The sequence below is a fragment of the Exophiala spinifera genome, assembly GCF_000836115.1.
Source record: "Exophiala spinifera strain CBS 89968 unplaced genomic scaffold supercont1.4, whole genome shotgun sequence".
Taxonomy (NCBI): Eukaryota; Fungi; Ascomycota; class Eurotiomycetes; order Chaetothyriales; family Herpotrichiellaceae; genus Exophiala; species Exophiala spinifera.
In genome coordinates, this window is record NW_015622516.1 from 899,167 (window position 1) to 916,221 (window position 17,055).

At 52.6% G+C, this 17,055-nt stretch overlaps 7 protein-coding genes across 7 annotated transcripts; all 7 read right to left on the reverse strand.

Annotated features, from left to right (window-relative positions):
• Positions 1-317: 317 nt before the first annotated feature.
• Positions 318-2,037, reverse strand: PV08_05516 (uncharacterized protein; the record flags this gene model as incomplete). Its single annotated transcript, XM_016379859.1, has 3 exons — positions 318-440; positions 494-1,605; positions 1,662-2,037. 3 exons carry the CDS (start codon positions 2,035-2,037, stop codon positions 318-320), a joined length of 1,611 nt encoding a protein of 536 aa, XP_016235686.1.
• A 1,153-nt stretch (positions 2,038-3,190) lies between these two features.
• PV08_05517 (uncharacterized protein) lies at positions 3,191-4,381 on the reverse strand (the record flags this gene model as incomplete). Its single annotated transcript, XM_016379860.1, has 1 exon — positions 3,191-4,381. The coding sequence occupies one exon, from the start codon at positions 4,379-4,381 to the stop codon at positions 3,191-3,193; it is 1,191 nt and encodes a 396-aa protein (XP_016235687.1).
• Positions 4,382-4,696: 315 nt separating this feature from the next.
• On the reverse strand, positions 4,697-5,349 carry PV08_05518 (uncharacterized protein; the record flags this gene model as incomplete). The annotated part of the gene is made up of 2 exons (XM_016379861.1): positions 4,697-4,985; positions 5,075-5,349. The coding sequence occupies 2 exons, from the start codon at positions 5,347-5,349 to the stop codon at positions 4,697-4,699; spliced, it is 564 nt and encodes a 187-aa protein (XP_016235688.1).
• Positions 5,350-5,820: 471 nt separating this feature from the next.
• PV08_05519 (uncharacterized protein) lies at positions 5,821-7,092 on the reverse strand (the record flags this gene model as incomplete). Its single annotated transcript, XM_016379862.1, has 2 exons — positions 5,821-6,699; positions 6,823-7,092. The coding sequence occupies 2 exons, from the start codon at positions 7,090-7,092 to the stop codon at positions 5,821-5,823; spliced, it is 1,149 nt and encodes a 382-aa protein (XP_016235689.1).
• A 2,062-nt stretch (positions 7,093-9,154) lies between these two features.
• PV08_05520 (uncharacterized protein) lies at positions 9,155-11,549 on the reverse strand (the record flags this gene model as incomplete). The annotated part of the gene is made up of 2 exons (XM_016379863.1): positions 9,155-11,412; positions 11,462-11,549. The coding sequence occupies 2 exons, from the start codon at positions 11,547-11,549 to the stop codon at positions 9,155-9,157; spliced, it is 2,346 nt and encodes a 781-aa protein (XP_016235690.1).
• Positions 11,550-12,498: 949 nt separating this feature from the next.
• On the reverse strand, positions 12,499-13,851 carry PV08_05521 (uncharacterized protein; the record flags this gene model as incomplete). The annotated part of the gene is made up of 3 exons (XM_016379864.1): positions 12,499-13,193; positions 13,320-13,635; positions 13,687-13,851. 3 exons carry the CDS (start codon positions 13,849-13,851, stop codon positions 12,499-12,501), a joined length of 1,176 nt encoding a protein of 391 aa, XP_016235691.1.
• A 1,016-nt stretch (positions 13,852-14,867) lies between these two features.
• Positions 14,868-15,143, reverse strand: PV08_05522 (uncharacterized protein; the record flags this gene model as incomplete). Its single annotated transcript, XM_016379865.1, has 1 exon — positions 14,868-15,143. The coding sequence occupies one exon, from the start codon at positions 15,141-15,143 to the stop codon at positions 14,868-14,870; it is 276 nt and encodes a 91-aa protein (XP_016235692.1).
• Between the last annotated feature and the right edge of the window lie 1,912 nt (positions 15,144-17,055).

The window sequence follows — 17,055 nt, forward strand, 5'->3', positions numbered from 1 at the left end:
TCGCCAACCGACAGCCGAAGAAGATGAATCGAATATTTTCCTTCCAAGAGGAAAAGCACCGGGATACTTTGTCATGACTCGTGACTATCCGTGATCAGTATCATGATCAGCTCACACCATTCCTGATGAACAGCCTTATAGCGCAAGGGGCTGAGAAGAAGATATAGCATTCCAACTTTGCCATGCCGGCGCCACAACATTCTCTCCTGAGCATCGATGCCTTTCAAAACACAACACTGCATGTCATGTTTTCTGGTTTGGAGCGTATCAAATGATACAATACTTTGGTTGAAATAAGATTATACAAATCATGACTGTTAACGAGTTCGAGACGGAAGAGCAATGGGGATGCCGCTACTTTGTTTGGGTCCAGAGGGGAGTCCATTCGATGCTGGTATTGTTCGACGGTTCAGACGATTAGTGCGCCATCGCTCATAAAACTGCAATCAATTAGATCAAGCCCAAGATGTGGATTCTGAAACCGTCGACTCACCACTTCACGACTGGCTTCACGAAGCTCAGACCTCCATTCTGCAAACACGGCATCTTTCAATTTGACAAAATCACAATGCTCCAGGTTGTACGGGTCAGCGAATCCCCATGGGAACTGACGACCGACAGGACCATCCTTTGCCTCCAAGGAATACTTGTCAGGACTGATGATTGACCATGGTACAAATCCACTGTCGAGAGTCGGATCGCCCATGGACATATTGGATGATTGACGCTTGTGGGGGGTTGCGCGCTTTGCATTGGGCGCAGGAGGGTTCGTGTCAGAATCATCGTCACTCCGGGCAGATCCGTCTCTGCTCTCAGCTTCACTACTGTTTTCATCTTCGTCGCGTTCGTCTAGCCTGTCCTCATCCGAGTCTTCGGCCTCGAAGCTCAATGCTTCGAGTGGATCGAGCCCGGCCTTCTTGAGACTTTTGCTGACTTTCTGTTTCAGAAATGCCATGTGAGCCGTGGTGATGGTGTCGGCCTTGCTTATCACAGGTATCACCGTAGTCTTCCCCGACAACGCCTTCATGACTTGAATGTCGAAATCTTCGTCGAGCGCTCCGACAATCCGAGGGGCTTTCCCGAGTCGACCCGCCTCGTGTGCGTTGCTCCCTTCCTGGGAAGCATTGATGTTTGCATCGAGTCTGGCCGGATCAAGGATGAAGAAAACGCAATGGATGTGAGTGTCCCGAACGCCCGGTGCACGAATGACTTTCATTTCCTCGATGAAGGTGTCATCAAACTTGCTTTCCACAAAATTGGCCATGTCTCTCATTTGGAGATCAACGACGCCTTTGTCCAATCCTTGAGAGTCCCACAAAGTCAATCCTATCCGTTCGCTGTCAATTTCGATCTCCTGGTAGTGATGAACAAAATAAGGGTTCGGTCGGGCCGAGGAAGGAGGCGTGTCGCCATCGGGCGCACGGACCGCCTGTTTTCTTGGTGGAAGGGCGAGAGACCTCTTCAAGAAATTGAGAAAGGAAGTCTTGCCCGAGTTTCGAGCACCGATGATGAGGATATTGTAGGGAGTAGGATCTTTGCGACGGCGAACTCTACGAGGCGAGTTGACTGTTGACACAGTCGAGGTAGCGTAGGAGTATCGGCCGCCTGCACAGCAACTCAGTCAGCTTGAACATCAGATCAAGGTAGGTCGGAGGACTTACGGTGCGTCATGCTCTCTGTACGGGCATATGGATCAATGACTTCCTTCTCAAGGTGATCGGGTAATGGAGGTACGGGGGGAGTTCCCCTTGCTCCATTGGTGTACTCTCCAGACTGTGCCGGAGGCTGGTAATTCTCACCACCAAAAGACTGGATGCCTAGAGGCTGGGGGGTGTAGCCAGGAAGGCGAGGAGGAGACTTCGCGGTGACTCTTGTCGACTCATCCATTTCGCCTTGCTTCTTCTTCAACCGGCCTGCAGAGGACTTTCTGTCACCCAGGGCTTCCCCACTCTTGGATCGAAACAGACGGGAGCCCAGACTGGTACTTCTGCGAGAAGTCTGGGACTCATTGCGGACAATCTGAGGAGGAGAAGTCATGATGTCGGAGGCTGACCGAGAGGGTCCGGGTGGCAGGTGCCGTTCGGGGTGATCAATGCACAGCGAGGGTTTGGCGGAGGTGCAAGCAGTCGCAATTGCTTAGTCGAGGGTCACTCGTTTGGTAGAGAGTAAGCAGACGTGGTTGACACGTACGAGGATTGTCGTGCAGCAGGGGCGGCCAGCGCAGGAGAAGGTCCGAGTCGCAAACTCAATGAGATGCGCCACGAGCGATCAGGGTTCCAGGTGCAGTAGAAGCGACACTCGTACAGTGTAGTTTGTCGCTCTCAGGAATACGAGGATCTTCGTGGCCGACAGCAGAGTCTGAAGTCCCCGTGGTCTGCCTTGACGGGGGCGTCGAGGAATGCTCCTGGGACCTAGGATGCCGGCTCGTGTGGACAGGAGGTTGTTTGCCTTGAAGCAGGGAATATGGGGTAAGGTTGGGCGTAAGTACTGCAGATACAGTAGGGACTCCGTCGGTGGTGAAGGGTCGCAGCGAGATTGCGCCTCTGACTGGGTCTTCAAGCTGCCACTTTCCGCTTCTGACGGGCTTCGCACAGGCTTCTAGCACAGGCTCGGGGCGGATCGCCAGGTGTCAACCACGCAGTCCCGTAACTGTATTGTACAGTATGTGCCCTCAAGGGTCCGACAGACTTGTGCCACGCATTGAAGCAGGCGAAGACAGAGGAATGAATCCAGATGAGAGGAATCAGAGCCAGCTGCTCCTCTACTTCTCCTCCGTCCCTCTTCCCACACTCTACTACAACATCCCCCTTCCAGGCTTTTCTTCCGCCCTTGAGCAATATTCAGGGGAAAAGTGACCCAGCCGGGGCCTGGCTTTACTGGTCAACAGCTTTCGTTTCAGATCACTTGTCACACTAGCACGACAATTAGTCCCAAGCTGATTGTCCCCCCTGCGCGGAAAAAAGCACTGGTCGAATTTTGCCTGCATCTTTCTAACCACTCATCGACTTCCTACGTTCTCAATGTCTCCTTTAGTCAATGTCTTGCCCCGTCTATCATCAGCTCCTACTTACTGTACGGTTTTGAACACCGCGGTCTCGCGCCACCCATCGGCGTCGGCCCGTTGGAGAGACTTTTACACCTGTACATCGTCGGCATTGGCCTCGCATACAACTCTAACTTTCTAGGCCCATCATTTTGCTGACTCCATGAACACCGTGATCTTGATCTCGCACGCTGCCTCGTTCCCGCCCGACTTCCAGCATTCTGCCTTTTCAACTTCGCTCACCATCCTGGTGAAACTATCTCGCATTCCAGGACGCAACAAGATGTTGGACTCCTCATCCAGCCACGGAAAAGAGATGATTGCGTAGCGGATGCTTGCGCCTTCAACACTCCATCCCCATGATTCTACAATGAAATCAAATAAGCGGTCCACATCTCCACAAGCAAGCAGGGTGGTCGGCGCACTTGCGGCAGGGAACCCATCGAGCCACACCTTGAGAGTCACTTTCGCGGGGTCGAATGAAGTGACCCTACTCTCCTCGTCGGTCGTGGATAGGGTTGGCTCAAGATGACGTCGTTTGCCATTCCGTTTCAATGCCGGAGTCTTCCGCTTGCGCTTGGTCCCAGCATTTGACGCCTTAGATTGTTTCTTGGACGAGAGTCGCGCTTGAGTCATTTCGATCTCTTCGTTGACCGCCTCTTCAACATCCTCGGGGTCTGGAGATTGGCCGGTCCGTCTTGAAATGGTATGCTGATATTTGTCAAACTTGTACGGGTTCGTTTGCTGGACAGTTCGCTTTCGCAATGATCGCGATGAGTATAATTCAGCCTGAAAAGCCGCCACATCATAGTTTGCTTCTTCTTGTTCTTCTCGTGTGTCGCTGCAAGCCGAGACAGTCACACTTTGTTCCCGAGAGGACAACCTGCGCCTGTCGCGTGAACCTGATCTAGGTTCTGGAGTGTGAGGTGTGCGGAGGAAGCCTGGAGACTTGTAGGACGTCGCGTCGGTAGGTTGTGAAACCCTTGTGTGCCGCGAGCCTGGGGTGGCACAAGTTGAGCTCGAAGCGCCTCTCGCGACACGTGCGCGGCCTCGTAGGGATTTGATCTCTACGTGCGGATCACTCTGGTGGTTATTTTCATGAACACGATGCCGGCTCACACCACTCACGGAATCAGGCTCAGAATCCGATATTATTGTCCGTCGACGAGTCTGATAGCTGCGCGGGGGCATGCTCTCGTCACCTTCGCAAGCGAAATCCTTGGAGAGGGAGGCTGAAGGCGGGCTTGGTGAGAAGGTTGGTTCAGGTGTCTCGTATCTGATCTCATCACAAAGTCGATGCGGTGACAGATGGCCAGGCGGCGGTTTCCAGCCAAGCATGGTTCACCTGGTTTCGGGAAGAGAGGAATGACGAACGGCGCTTAAATGGTCGCTCAGGGCGAACCTGTTTGGCGCGCGGCAAAGCAATTGAATACCCGGCCTTAGCGCGAAGGATTTTGGACAGAGACATGAAAAGAGGCGGTGCAGTGTCGAAGAATCGAAGAAACGGTGCAGGGCGGTGCAGGGCCGCGTTGAAACTGGTGCAACGCAAAAAACGTGTTAAAACATTGGGGGAAGCGGTAGTGCCGGGCCCTGTTTTGGGAACTGTTACTGCCCTTTGGCACAAGTGTCTTTCATCTTCAAGACAAGATCTCTTCATTCCTTTGTGCCGTCTGCCTGTCCCTGCTCTCGCTTCCTCTTGTCCATGTAAACCTTCAAAAGTCTCAGATCGAGTGGCATTCGATCACCGAGCCACGTCGCCCGCTGGCTATGGTCTCTCAGCTCGTCCCCGTCCTCCGTGTTTGGATGTACCAGTGCCGACAGAGGTCCTCTATTGATCACCAGCCATGGGATAAAGGCCCCGAACTGCGCCGGGGTGAAGACATTGACCTCGAACATCGCTACGAGGTGAGGCCCGACCGGGCGATCCCAAAATTTGTATATTCTGCGAAAAAAACAGGAATCAGCCAAACTCTGCGGTGTCTCATATGGCGCTGTGCCCCGGGGGAAGGGGGGCGCCCGTTTTGTGCCCACCTCAACTCTGGAAACTCCCTACGGATTCTCTCCCACAGGGCTCGAGCGAAATTCCTCTCGAACTCGCTACCGTGATGATAATAGATGTGGATGTCAAAGCCACCGCGGCGGCCGTTGGTCACGCCGGAGGTGAATTTCTCATAGCTAGGACTCAAAACACCGGTCTGGGGATTCTTGAAAGATTTCCCATCCTCGTTCAACTCGTCCGGGAGCGGAGGCAGGTTTTCGTAGCCTTCCAGTGGTGACGGGTAGTCGTAGAGAAAAGGGTCCGACATTGTAGAAACTTTCCAAGTCTACTTTTTTCTTACCGCAACTTGAAGAACAACAACGCTCCGGGCAAGGCTGAGCGGATTGAGCTTATAACATCAAATTCTTGGCCACCGTACGCAAATTTTCACGAGGATTGCATGTTTCATCTCTTGACGTTGGTTCCCCCGACCTACTGTAAAGGTAAGTCGCTGGAGAGATTGATAAGCAACGAGTCAAAAGGTTAGACGCGAATTTGCGAAGCTACGGAATTACTTCCGGTCGCTACGATGCACCCACTCACGCCCCCATGCGAGTCGACGACGACGTTGACGCAAACACACGCCTCTTGAGAGGATTTGCAGATGGTGGTCGATTGAAGGGAAGATTCACAGGTTGCTGGCAGTACGCCGTACGAGCGTGTCAAAACCGTTCAGAGACTACTCAAGACACAACCGGACGCTCCATTTCGCTTATACGCATGTTCGCATGATTTCGTTTCATTCGCCACGACTCCATACTCTGACCGATCCATCACCCTTGATCTGATACAGGCGCTCCATATCCGCGGGACGGTCACTCGGGGTGTCGACATCATCGTCTCCCTCAGAATCCATACTCCCTCCCCGACTCACCCTGATCACGCCCGTGACGTCCTTGGCGGTTCCCGTGTCCAGGCCGCGCAGTTGCCACACCCAGCGACTGTGATGGGCCTGCGTCGTGACAAAGTGCGCATGGTCGCGCTCCAGAGGCGTGCCGGCATCTCCAGACGACGTAGCAGGGTGCAGTAGCGGCGCGTCGGCCTGGGCCGTGACCACCACGGCGTGACAGCGAGCCCGTATGGACCCGAGGACCGAGTCAATCATCGCGGGCGTGACTTCAGGTTGCGACGCGAGGATAAAGTCGACGCCGTCGATGAACACGAGGGGACTCGCGCTCGCGCTCGCTGCAGGTGCTCCCGGGGCTGAAGTGGAAGCTGACGGTGACGGTGACGGTGACGGTGACGGTGACGGTGACGGTGACGGTGACGGTGACGGTGACGGTAATTGCCGCTGCGTCTGAGGCCGAGGTTGAGGTGTCCGAGGCGTCGTCGGCGTGGTGCCGGACGGCATCGACTGTTGTTGCGAAGTAGCAGATGTGGTGGTCGTAAGAGTCGTAGATGACGAAGTTGAAGTCAAGGATTGCACGCCGGCCTCGACGGCTTCTTGAACGTGCTGCGGCGAGAGTGATTTGAGCTTGATCGACGGTAGAGGCCCCGGCGGGCTGTCTGAAGGAACCTCCGGAGGACTCGAGTGTCGCGCCGCGCCGCCGCCGTCGAGGACCATGCCGTCGATGTAGACGATACCCTTGCGCTTGAGCAGTGACGGGATATCCAGCCCCTAGACCATGGCGTCAGTGTGTTGCCTGTGTAGGTAGTCTCCTTCTACAGGCATGCAAAAGGAACTTCCCCCTCCTCTCTCTCTCTCTCTCTCCCACACTCTGTCTGATCGGGAACAACGTACCACTTTTCTACCCATTTCAACCCACAGGCTCAGCGGTCTAAGTAGACTGACGAAGATCACCGGCCTCGTCTCATTGTCGGCCCCGTGTTCCGTCGTCTGTCTGTGTTCGTCCCGTGCGGAATCCCCCACGCCGTAAATCGCGGCATACACGATACGCAGGGCGAGCCATGTCGAGGGCGTGCCGAGTATCGACGTGATCAGTGTCGAGGCGCGATGTTCCAGACACGTCTGAACGTAAGCGGCCAGCGATGCCGGGATGTTGGGCGGCATTGTTGAAATACCTTTAGTAGTGCTTTACATACAGAAGGGACTCATGGATTGTCGTTGACTATACCTTTTCGTCGTCGTCGTCGTCGTCGTCGTCGGGGGAATTTTTTAATTATTTTTTTAAGGACAATAATCACTTCCCACCCGGAGACTGTGAGATCACCCACACTGAAAAGGGGAGTCAAGGTATTTTAGATGATCGGCGCACAAGGGATCAAGATTTTCAGTCAAGCAAGATTCCAGTAAAACCGTGCGTCTGAGATAGCTATACTCCTCGAAACAAACGGGTACGACAATATGCACCGAATCTCAGAAAACCGCGTGGATAACACTACAGTACTCCAGACAAACATCGAGACGATGCGGTTTCAAGAAACTCTTACGGACCGAGCACGGGATATCAGTACTATGGCACTTCGAAAGCAATTGCGACACGAAATGGAACGGATCGGAGGAACAGTAGGGCCATTCTTGTCATGCATTTTTGCGGTGTGAACGCTTTTTTAGGTACGCTCTGCATCATTTTGATTTGAATTGTGCAAGGCTGCCGCAAGCCGAAGAGGTCTTCCAACGCCTTTTGACAATGTGGGTTGTCTTTCCTTTTTTCTGTTCTCATGCCTTTCCAGCAACATCTCAAAACGCTCGTTACGGTGTCGATGTTGCGCGCTCTACCCTTCGACTTTGGTAACAGCAGCACGTAAGACGCTCCCTCTCTTCCGTCCCATCCCACTTGTCAACAGCGGATACACAGTAGCCCCGAGCGACTCCTCCCCTTCGAGAAAAGAAAAAGTCGTCATCGCTGATCGTCAACGCAACCTCGCGACATGATCTGTCGTTTAAGATGACTTGGCGGGACCCCGAGCACCCTTGGGAGTGCCATTTTGGAAGCCGTTCTTGAATTTCCTGGATGAGTAGACACGTGTCAGCCGTTGCCTTTGTTCCGCCTTCTCGTCTTCTCCGTCGGTCGCCGTCGTCCAAGCGAACGATATTTACTGTTTCCTCGCATCGTCGAACAAGAAAATCACCAATGTTCATGACAGCTTTTTTCCATCGTTCGATCTCGTGTGTCCTCCTTGCAAAACAAAGACTCGTGCTGGAATAGGTATATGGCCGTTTCTCTTACCTTGCAACAGTTGACAGGTGCCTCATACGGCCAGTGCCGGTAGTCTTGCGTCTCTTAGCCTTCTCGCTCCATTCGTACTTTCGCGTCTTCGCGGCCGGGTACTGTGCAGGCCGACATCGTTAGCTCAAGAGCGTTCTTTGTTCTAACGTCTTCTGTTCTCTTTGAAATCAAGGGTGGTAACGGAGGACACAGGAAAGGGGATTCGTACTCCGCAGTTGGCGCAGGTGTGCTTCTGGATATGTAGACTTCGGCGACCGCATCTATCCCCAAATCAGCGCTGGAATTAAATCAGGTCAAAGAAGAACTCAGGACGAACCTCCGGCACAGAGTATGCGTCTTGTTGTGTCCTGTTTCACAATGCCATCAGAAAAAAAATTCCCTTCGCCCGTTTCAACTGTTGCCGCTCACGCTTTCCGAAAGAACTCGTTCCCTTGGTCATCTTGACGGTTTAAATTGTCGAGAACGATACTGCAGAGGCGTCAGCTGCGATTCGTAACCGTCCAGCAGGAGTACTCGTACGAGAATTGGGTGGTCGACTGAGAAAGCACTGTGTTGAGGTTCAATCTCGAAACTTTTGGCTGCGGCAAAGCGCAATTGTGGGCGATGCCAAGGCCGAGCATTGCCAAGGCTACAGGGAGTTGGCTCGCTTACATAATATCGCCTCTTTTCAGTCGCGGTGCTCATCCTTCATGATTGGTCAGGCCCGGTCAGCCTCGTGTAAACTGGGAAGTCGAGCATTTCTTTGATATACTATGTCTACATATCTACTCAAAGAACTGTGCTAGGGATCTCCGTCCTGAGGGTTACCAACTTCATACTCGCACTTCCAATTAAGGATATGAAGAGCGAGCCCACGCTACTATTCAATTTCACTCCCCAAAACGCCTAGTGGACGATACTCGCCTCTTTTCTCATCCAAGGACTGTCTCTTCAAAACGGAAATCACGCAACTAACCTCTCCCATCTCAATGGTGACCGCTTTAATCTCCACGACGGTGTTCCTGCTTTTTGTGCTCCAACGGTCATGGCTGGAGTAGTCGAAGATGAATGGGCCGATGCATAACTAGTCATCAGGCAGCTGCAAGCACTACTCACTCTGTTCACGTTGGTTGAACAGCCCGTCAAGAATGTTGGTAAAGGAGCTGGGTTGGAGGCGATGCCGGTGTAGCCTGAGCAGAATGACACCATTGACGACGAGTATCGTTTGTCAATCATGTTGCGGAGGCAGTTGTCTTGATTACAGACCATCTTGGTGGCTGTTGCTGGATGGGTGGGGTTGACGACATTTTGACTAGGTGTATTTGTTGAAGTCATTTGTTGGTTGGGAGGGTTTGCTGCTGCTGTGGTTGTCGTTCGATCTGGAGAAGCGGGGTTGGTCGAGCTCGGCGACGCAATACTGCTGGTTGGAAAAGCAGATTCAGAATTAGACGAGATTACTGCAGAGGTGAATTCTGACTGGCCAATAGACGAGCTCGTGATTGCACTACTGGCATAAGATGCGGACGACGAGGATGAATTGTCGGTGGAACTTGCTGAATCGTTACTTCCCGACCGGGATGGTGCCACCGAAGAAGACACCACACTACTTGTAGCGCTTGCAGAAGAGATTGGCAAATCCAAGTGACCTGCAGAATTGGTAGACGTTTCCGAAGCACTGATACTGCTGGTGGCAGAAGCAGAAGCAGACGCAGACGCAGGTACGGAGACAGACGATAAAGAAACCGAGTTACCAACGGGGGCGCTAGTCTCTGGGATCGAAGAACTTCCGGTGGGCTTGATATGGCCGGTTGCACAGGGCGCACTGAGAGTTTGTCCAATTTGGAGTTCGTCCCAGTCAACACTCGGATTGGCGGAGAGAAGAGCATCGAAGTTGCAACCAAGCTTACCGGCAATGGCCCAGCCAAAGTCGCCTGCAACCACAGTATAGGTAGATGCGGAAGGCGTCTGTGCTGGGTTCGTCACGCTCGTGGTACTAAGTGTGGTTGAATAATTAGTGGAGTCAGGGACACTAGTGCCGGACAGACTTGAGGGCATGCTGGAAATCGAGAATGAAGCCCAGGTCTGCACAGGAGACGATGTGTCGACATTGGTAGTTGCACTTGACAGTGAGTTTGATGCTGAAGTGGACATCAGACTTGTGGGTGAATTGGTTGGAGAGGTCGTGGAAATACTCGACGGTGTCAGAGAGCTAGCTATAAAGCTTGTCGTGGTTGAGCTGCCTGAAAGGGATTGTGAAGTGGAGCTTATTGAAGAGGTAGACTGAGTGGTTGCTGAAGATACGGGTGTTGAAGCCGCACAACTCCCGCCGGGGACATTCAGGGGCTGTCCGGCCACCAACAAGTCCCAATTGAGTCCGGGGTTTGCAGCTTTCAAATCGCCCAACGTCACCTCTAGACTGTTCGCTATCGTCTGACCATTGTCCCCAGATTTGACCGTGTAGGTACATGGTAAAGTTATGGTCTGATCTGTGCACAACACAGCCTGGTAAGTTCCATTGAATGGATTTGGAAATTGCCAGCTGGGGCAAGGATAGGACGTGGTGATCTTGACAGATTTGACAAAAGCACTGAAAGGTGCAAGACTGAAATTGGAATAACCGCCTGCCCACCAAACTGTAGCCGGGTTGTTGTCTTGGTCACCGGCAGCCCAAACACCAAGATGTAAACGGGAGGGTGTTTGTGGATATTGGTATGCACTACTGGTCTGATGCGAGTTCTTGGTGGTGTAGACATTGGAGCCGTCCACTAACCACGTCAGAGTATCTGGAGTCCAATCGAACACGTATGTGTGATATTGGCCTTGAGGGTTGTCTACTTGAGGCTGGGACCCTCTGTCGTAGGTCCCCGGAATGCCCTTGCCAAACCAATTGGTTTGAACACGACCGCTGGACTGCGCGAAGTTGTTTCCTGACCATTCCCAATCTATCTCATCTAGATCATCCGACATCATGACGGCGCTCGTAACGATACCTGTTCCTGGTGCGATCTTTACAACGGTCTCAATGCGACCGAACAGGACGTAAAACCGGGTCCAAATATAAGGCGCGTCGAAACGCTTTCCGATGGTGAAATTAGCACCATTCTTGCCGAATGTTACTGGGGCACCTTCTGCTTGGATCCAATCTGAGGGCAATCCGGTTTGTTGGGTAAAGTCGATGGAATACGTGCTTGTTGGAAGGCCTGGAATTGGCGAGCATTGATCTATAAGGCAAGTTAGAATCGTTCATACTTTCATGCATCTGATACTGACCGTTCAACGGATTACACTGCGCATTTGTTTGATCCAGGAAGATGGTGGTCACAGCCAATATGGCATGAGCACAAAAGACTTTCATCATTGCGAGTCTTCTGTCACAGCGAGTTGTTGCGAAAGTGGAGGGAGGTTTATCGCGATATGCGCTGGGCACAGTACGAAGCAGAGCAACGGAAACATGGAACATGAGATGGATTTTGTCTGCAGGTGAAGACAATGAAAAATGACCTCTGTACGTGGAGTCTTACCTATCATAGCCTCGCAAGTTGCACACAATGGAGTCAAACAATGACAGTCCGCATGCATGCGCCAGAGTAGGTGTTAATTTTGGCGTAGGTGGTACATTATGCTAGTAGACTTCTCCATATGACATCGAGATGCCACAGGTACTGGTATTGAGTACTTTTCTCTTGAATAGACGTGGCAATATTGCGAAGGGCGATCCAGCTCTTGCTGTTCTGTGTACGGTGAGCACAGTGCAGTACCCTTCTTGGCGAGAAATGATGGCGTCCTACAAAGGATAACAACAAATCCTGGAACAGAGATCATAAGACAGACCCATCCTCAAAGAGCATGAGATGTTCTTTGTTGAAGTGTATAAAGAGAGAGACAGTCAGATGTGGTGTGTAAACAAGTTGAGAAAGCCTGCCGCACCCAGTGGCGCTTCGGATGACCGGAAGATCCTTATCTCCGAGCAACGAAAACGACTGCGAGTAAACTAGTGCAGATCTCCAAACTCTCCGAATACTGCAATTGGGGCGGACCTTCTAGCCGCTTGCACCTCTTTTCGAGCCCCCCAGGGCCGTATGGGATGTGGAAGGATACCTAGCTATTTAATACGACTATTTGAATGTGGCTCAAATGAGTCGACACAATGAGGAAAAATTTTGCCTCGGGATCGCCCAAGAAAACTCCATCCGAGACCACGTTCCACCAATGAAATCGCCAGTCTTCGATACGCATGGAAGATCTGAATCAATCACAAGAACGCCTTGACGCAGGTCGCTCGTGCGAAACAAGAGCCACTGCGGAATTCAGGAGAGGATACAAGTCCCCGCGAATGCAGCGTCCGCCAACGCGCCAGCACTAATGCCTGCACATGCGCTTGGTGTGCACGAAAGCTCAGTTCTGTAACCCACGCTGGTCGATGTAAGTGTTGTCAAGGAGCAAGACGGGGTGATGCCCGTACAGATATCGACTGGCTGGAACTTGTAGATCGTCACCGGGACCACCATGGTCAATGTAGTGATGGCGTCCACTACAAAGCCTCCTGGCGCTGTGGAAGTGGTAGTGGTGGCAGAGCGGGTGGTTGTCACCTGTGTAGTTGGCGTTATCGAGGGGGTGATCGTAGTAGATATTGCCTCGTTGCCACTGCTCGCGTAACTGCTAGCTGCGCTAGATGCCGCACTGATCGACGATGGCGAGACTAAGGTCGATGAGGTGGAGAGACATGCGGTAGCGCCAGGCGGGCAGGATGTGACAAAGTTGGTGCTGGTCAGAGTGGTTGTGACTGTGATCGTGCCCAACCCTACTCCTGGGCTTTCCGTTGATACGGTGGTACTGAAGGCTGTGGTGCTTGGAGACGCATTCGAGGAACTCGTCGTCGATGTTGGTACGGGATCGGCGGTTGGAGGCTGACTTGGTGCGCCAGAAAAAGTTGGTGCTGGCTGCGGCGTGGCGTAAATATGTCCATCTGGCCCCAGAATCAACAGCGCAGAGTCCTGCACATCTGTTTGTTTTCTCCCGGTCAGCCAATTTCCCTTTCAAAACGCTCTGCTTACACAGGGCGTGGAATCTTCCCGGTGACGACTCTCCTCCATCGGCCAAGTTGTATATTTGCTTTAGGGTTTCTTACTTCCTTCTTCGCTTGCCAGGAGCAAGTCTTGCACATCCGAGTACTGTGTGCACTGTCCCACAGCTGCGTGGTTGGCTGCGTTGAAGTTGATCCCCAGGCACGCGCCCGGCTCATTCGCGGCGTTGAATGTGACACAACTTTCAATGCATGCGGCCAAGCTGTCTGCATTGTCTGTCGATATGATACTTCCGATGTAATTGGTTGTGCATTGGAGCTGCCACGTATAGTTGCCAGAACTGACATAGAAACATCCATCGTACTGGTCGCACTCGGCTGTCGGGGCTACAAGAAGGGGCGCGGTTTGTCTGGATTCGAGCTGCAACGGTCAGCAAGGTGCAGTGGAGGTCACGTATAACGCTGCGCGCACCCTGTGAATGTCTTTTACAGAACTGCCTCCTCGGATAGAATGGCGAAAAGTCGCATCCCGAAGCCCTGCAGCCTGTAGATCGCGTACCTTGAGATGCACCGTGGCCAGCGCTGGTTGAAATGCAGCCACGCAGTACGCAGCAACTGTCACAAGAGGGATATACATGTTTTTCTGACCTCGAGTATGGTTGCAGGAGGAAACAGTTATCTCTAGGCATTTCAAAGGACGGTTGGTGTTATGATTGCACGTCCCTGCATTCTCAGCAAGCCGGAATGCAACCACAACAGAATCCGTACACAAGGGATGATTGTGCAAAGGCATCAGGCAGGGCGAAGTGCCCTCCCTTCATCTTGATGTGCCATGGGTTGATGGTATTCGAACAGCTTCGTTGTAGGAAACGACGCCCTCGGATGCTGTTGCGCAGGCTCTAGCCAGGCAGTGCATATTGGACCGCATAGACAGAAGGGGTATCGAATGTCGGGATCAACTCATCTCCCGTGGGAAGCGTATTGGATAGGTATACCACATTCTGCATACATAATTGTACAGGTGGTTCTTTAACAATACAAATGGAATCGAACTGATGAAACTCAGAACAGATATTGGCTTGTCGCCAATGAAGGAAATGGCAGCCCAGGAAGTAGAGCAGGGTGAGTGCAAGTACTCCGTATATGACTGACTGCGTAAGGCCATGGAGCCTGGACGACTACTATTGGGTAGGGTACCCATCGGCTGAGAAACACATGTTCCGTACCCCGTACAAGGAAGTAGAGGGGCCTGTCCCAAGCGAGTCCAACCCATTCAGTTCTCAGCTTTGGACCTTTGGTCACCACTCGCACCAAATCCATGGCGCAACGGCCAGCTCGCAGTGGCCAGCGGCCCGAATGCAAGCCTAGTGACCCTCCTCTCAGTCTACAATGGACTCTTGGCCCCGGTGACGGACTTTCTCCCTTGGGATTGCCTTCGACCGAGGGAGAAGGCCAACACATATGATATACTCATACCGTCGTAAGCGCCGTACTCGAGAGTCGAAAGCTGTCACCCCTTTTGACCTTGGGCGTGTCCTTCAGGGTCTGGGGATCGATGATTTGGGAGCGGGATAATTTCGCGCCGCGACATAAATAGTGTGAAGATTAGGGCCCATCGATGCCGCGGTGGTCCCTGTGTGGCGCGGAAGCGGCTCAAACATCGAGGACGAGGGTGTGACTATCCCAGTACCTTGAGACAGCTTCCCGTGCTGTTTCGTTTTGCAGGTCTGGTAGAGCTCTGTGATAGTTGAACACGGCGAATTCCAGCTGGCTCATAATGTAACTATCCGGCTGGTCCTGAATATTGTTCCATATGCGGCACAAGGCGAGCTCCAGTATGTGGAGAATTATGGGGTCGATAGAGCCATTCTCACTGTTCTGGGCGATTTGAATGGCTTGTCGAGTCGTGATCTTGATGGTACGAGACATGGTAGGTGTATGATGTATTCCAGTGGGTGTGGTGAGTGATGCTCGAGAGCGGCGAGCATGTATCGGTGATGGTGGTCGCTGAAGACAGAGCCTGCTGTGGTGAAGTGAAAGGAAGATTTACGGCTGGGGGGGATTTCTACACTGATATCTGATTCATCCATAGCCAACAAGGTTTCGCACGGCGGCTGAGGCAACACGGAGGATGATCCATTTCGCGTGGTGGTACGGATGCACACCAGAATAGCCCTGGATAGGAGATGTGATGGCACAGAAAAGACAAAACACAACAAACTCTGCCCCACCGTTTGCACAGTGTCACTCGAAGCCACGGACAGCACGGTGTTCCCCTTGGCGTCCATCACTTGACCATGGCCATAATAGTGTTTGTAAGAGGGAAAAAGGATTATTAATGGGTAGAGTTTGTTTGCTCAAGGCTTGATCTGAACCTTCGCTGCTGGGTGGCGCCGCCTGTGTCGTGCTCGTCGACAGGGCCCTAGATGCAGCTGAGTCTTTTCAGGTAGCCAGACGACGCCGAAGCCGTGGCTAATGCGATGGTGCATGACCCACCTTGGGGAGTACATCATGCAAAGGACGGATATACTTCTCCATTGGGGCCACAGGACGACGTCAATGTGGCAGAAAGGTAGATTGTGCCGTCAGCAATATGGCCAGTAGCCAGGGGCACAGAGATGTGCGTGTTGATGTGGCATGACTGCCCGGATAATACGGTAGCATAGGCCAAGGTCAAAGAGGTGGGCGACCAATTGACAGTGTATCTGCTTGTATTTTGGCTTTTCGGACCAGTGTATAAACATACGCCAGACTGGGTTTGCAGAGAGTTGGAAACTTTGGTACGGGGTACGGTGGCGCTTTTGAAAAGTCATCCGAAAAGATGCAAACCACCGAGGCCGGAAAGTGTGCGGCGACGGGGCTAGGAACGGAATTTGCCATTACCTGTGCTTTGGCTGGGCAGACTACAGTACGGCCACCGATACTGCGTACTCGTACAGTCTTGTACAACATTGACTAGTGTTTGGCAGGCCACTCTGAGGCACCGAGTATTGTAGTTATATAGGATGAACGTCTCTATCCAGGCTTGCCAGGCTGCGCAGATTTCGAGATGGAAAGTGCGTAAAGCTGGCTTCCAATGACGACTTTCCACTGCCCAGCACCTTGCGCGTCCCGACATGATCCAAATCCCAATAATATCCATACACGATGCTGGTCCCTTGGCTCTGGCATTTCGCACGCCGAACGAGTACTGAGGCAGGGGGGCTCTTAGGCCCGAAGTCTCTTGCCGAATCGGGGTCGAATAGAGTTTGAGGGATGCCTGACCACAGCAGTGGGACCTCTTGACACACAAGGACAGTTCGCCGAAGTACAGTATCCGTATGGAGTACAAAGTCATACTATAATGAATAATGTACGGTTACAGTTGATAGACTGTCTCATGGCGAGCGGGTCATGCTCTTTTCCTTGCCAACCTGGTCCCCTGAAGACCGCCAAGGCCAGTAGCTGGAGCCCCGGTACGTCCTCCTCAGGACCCGAATAAGGGGAGCGACAGTGATGACAGCAGTCTGGTTCAACACAAGCCGGAGGCTGACAGAACGAAATCGGCTGCTTTCCCCCAGCCAGATCTGCGATAGGTGCGCCGTGTGCGGTTTACGGAACGGGGTGTGGTGACAGCAGTGTGACATGCTACTATCGATGCAAGTGGTCGGCAAGGCCTGTGACAGCGGTGGGCATTGCCAAGGGAGGATTTCACCTTTCAGAGTCGCACCGTCTGTTGCTTGTCACAAAGTTAGTAACCGAGAACCAGGTGAGAGCGGTCTGTCCACGGCTGATGCGCAGCTAAGTTGCACTAACAGAAGCCTCTTTCCATACTCTAAGTATTCGAGTATTCTCCACGGTC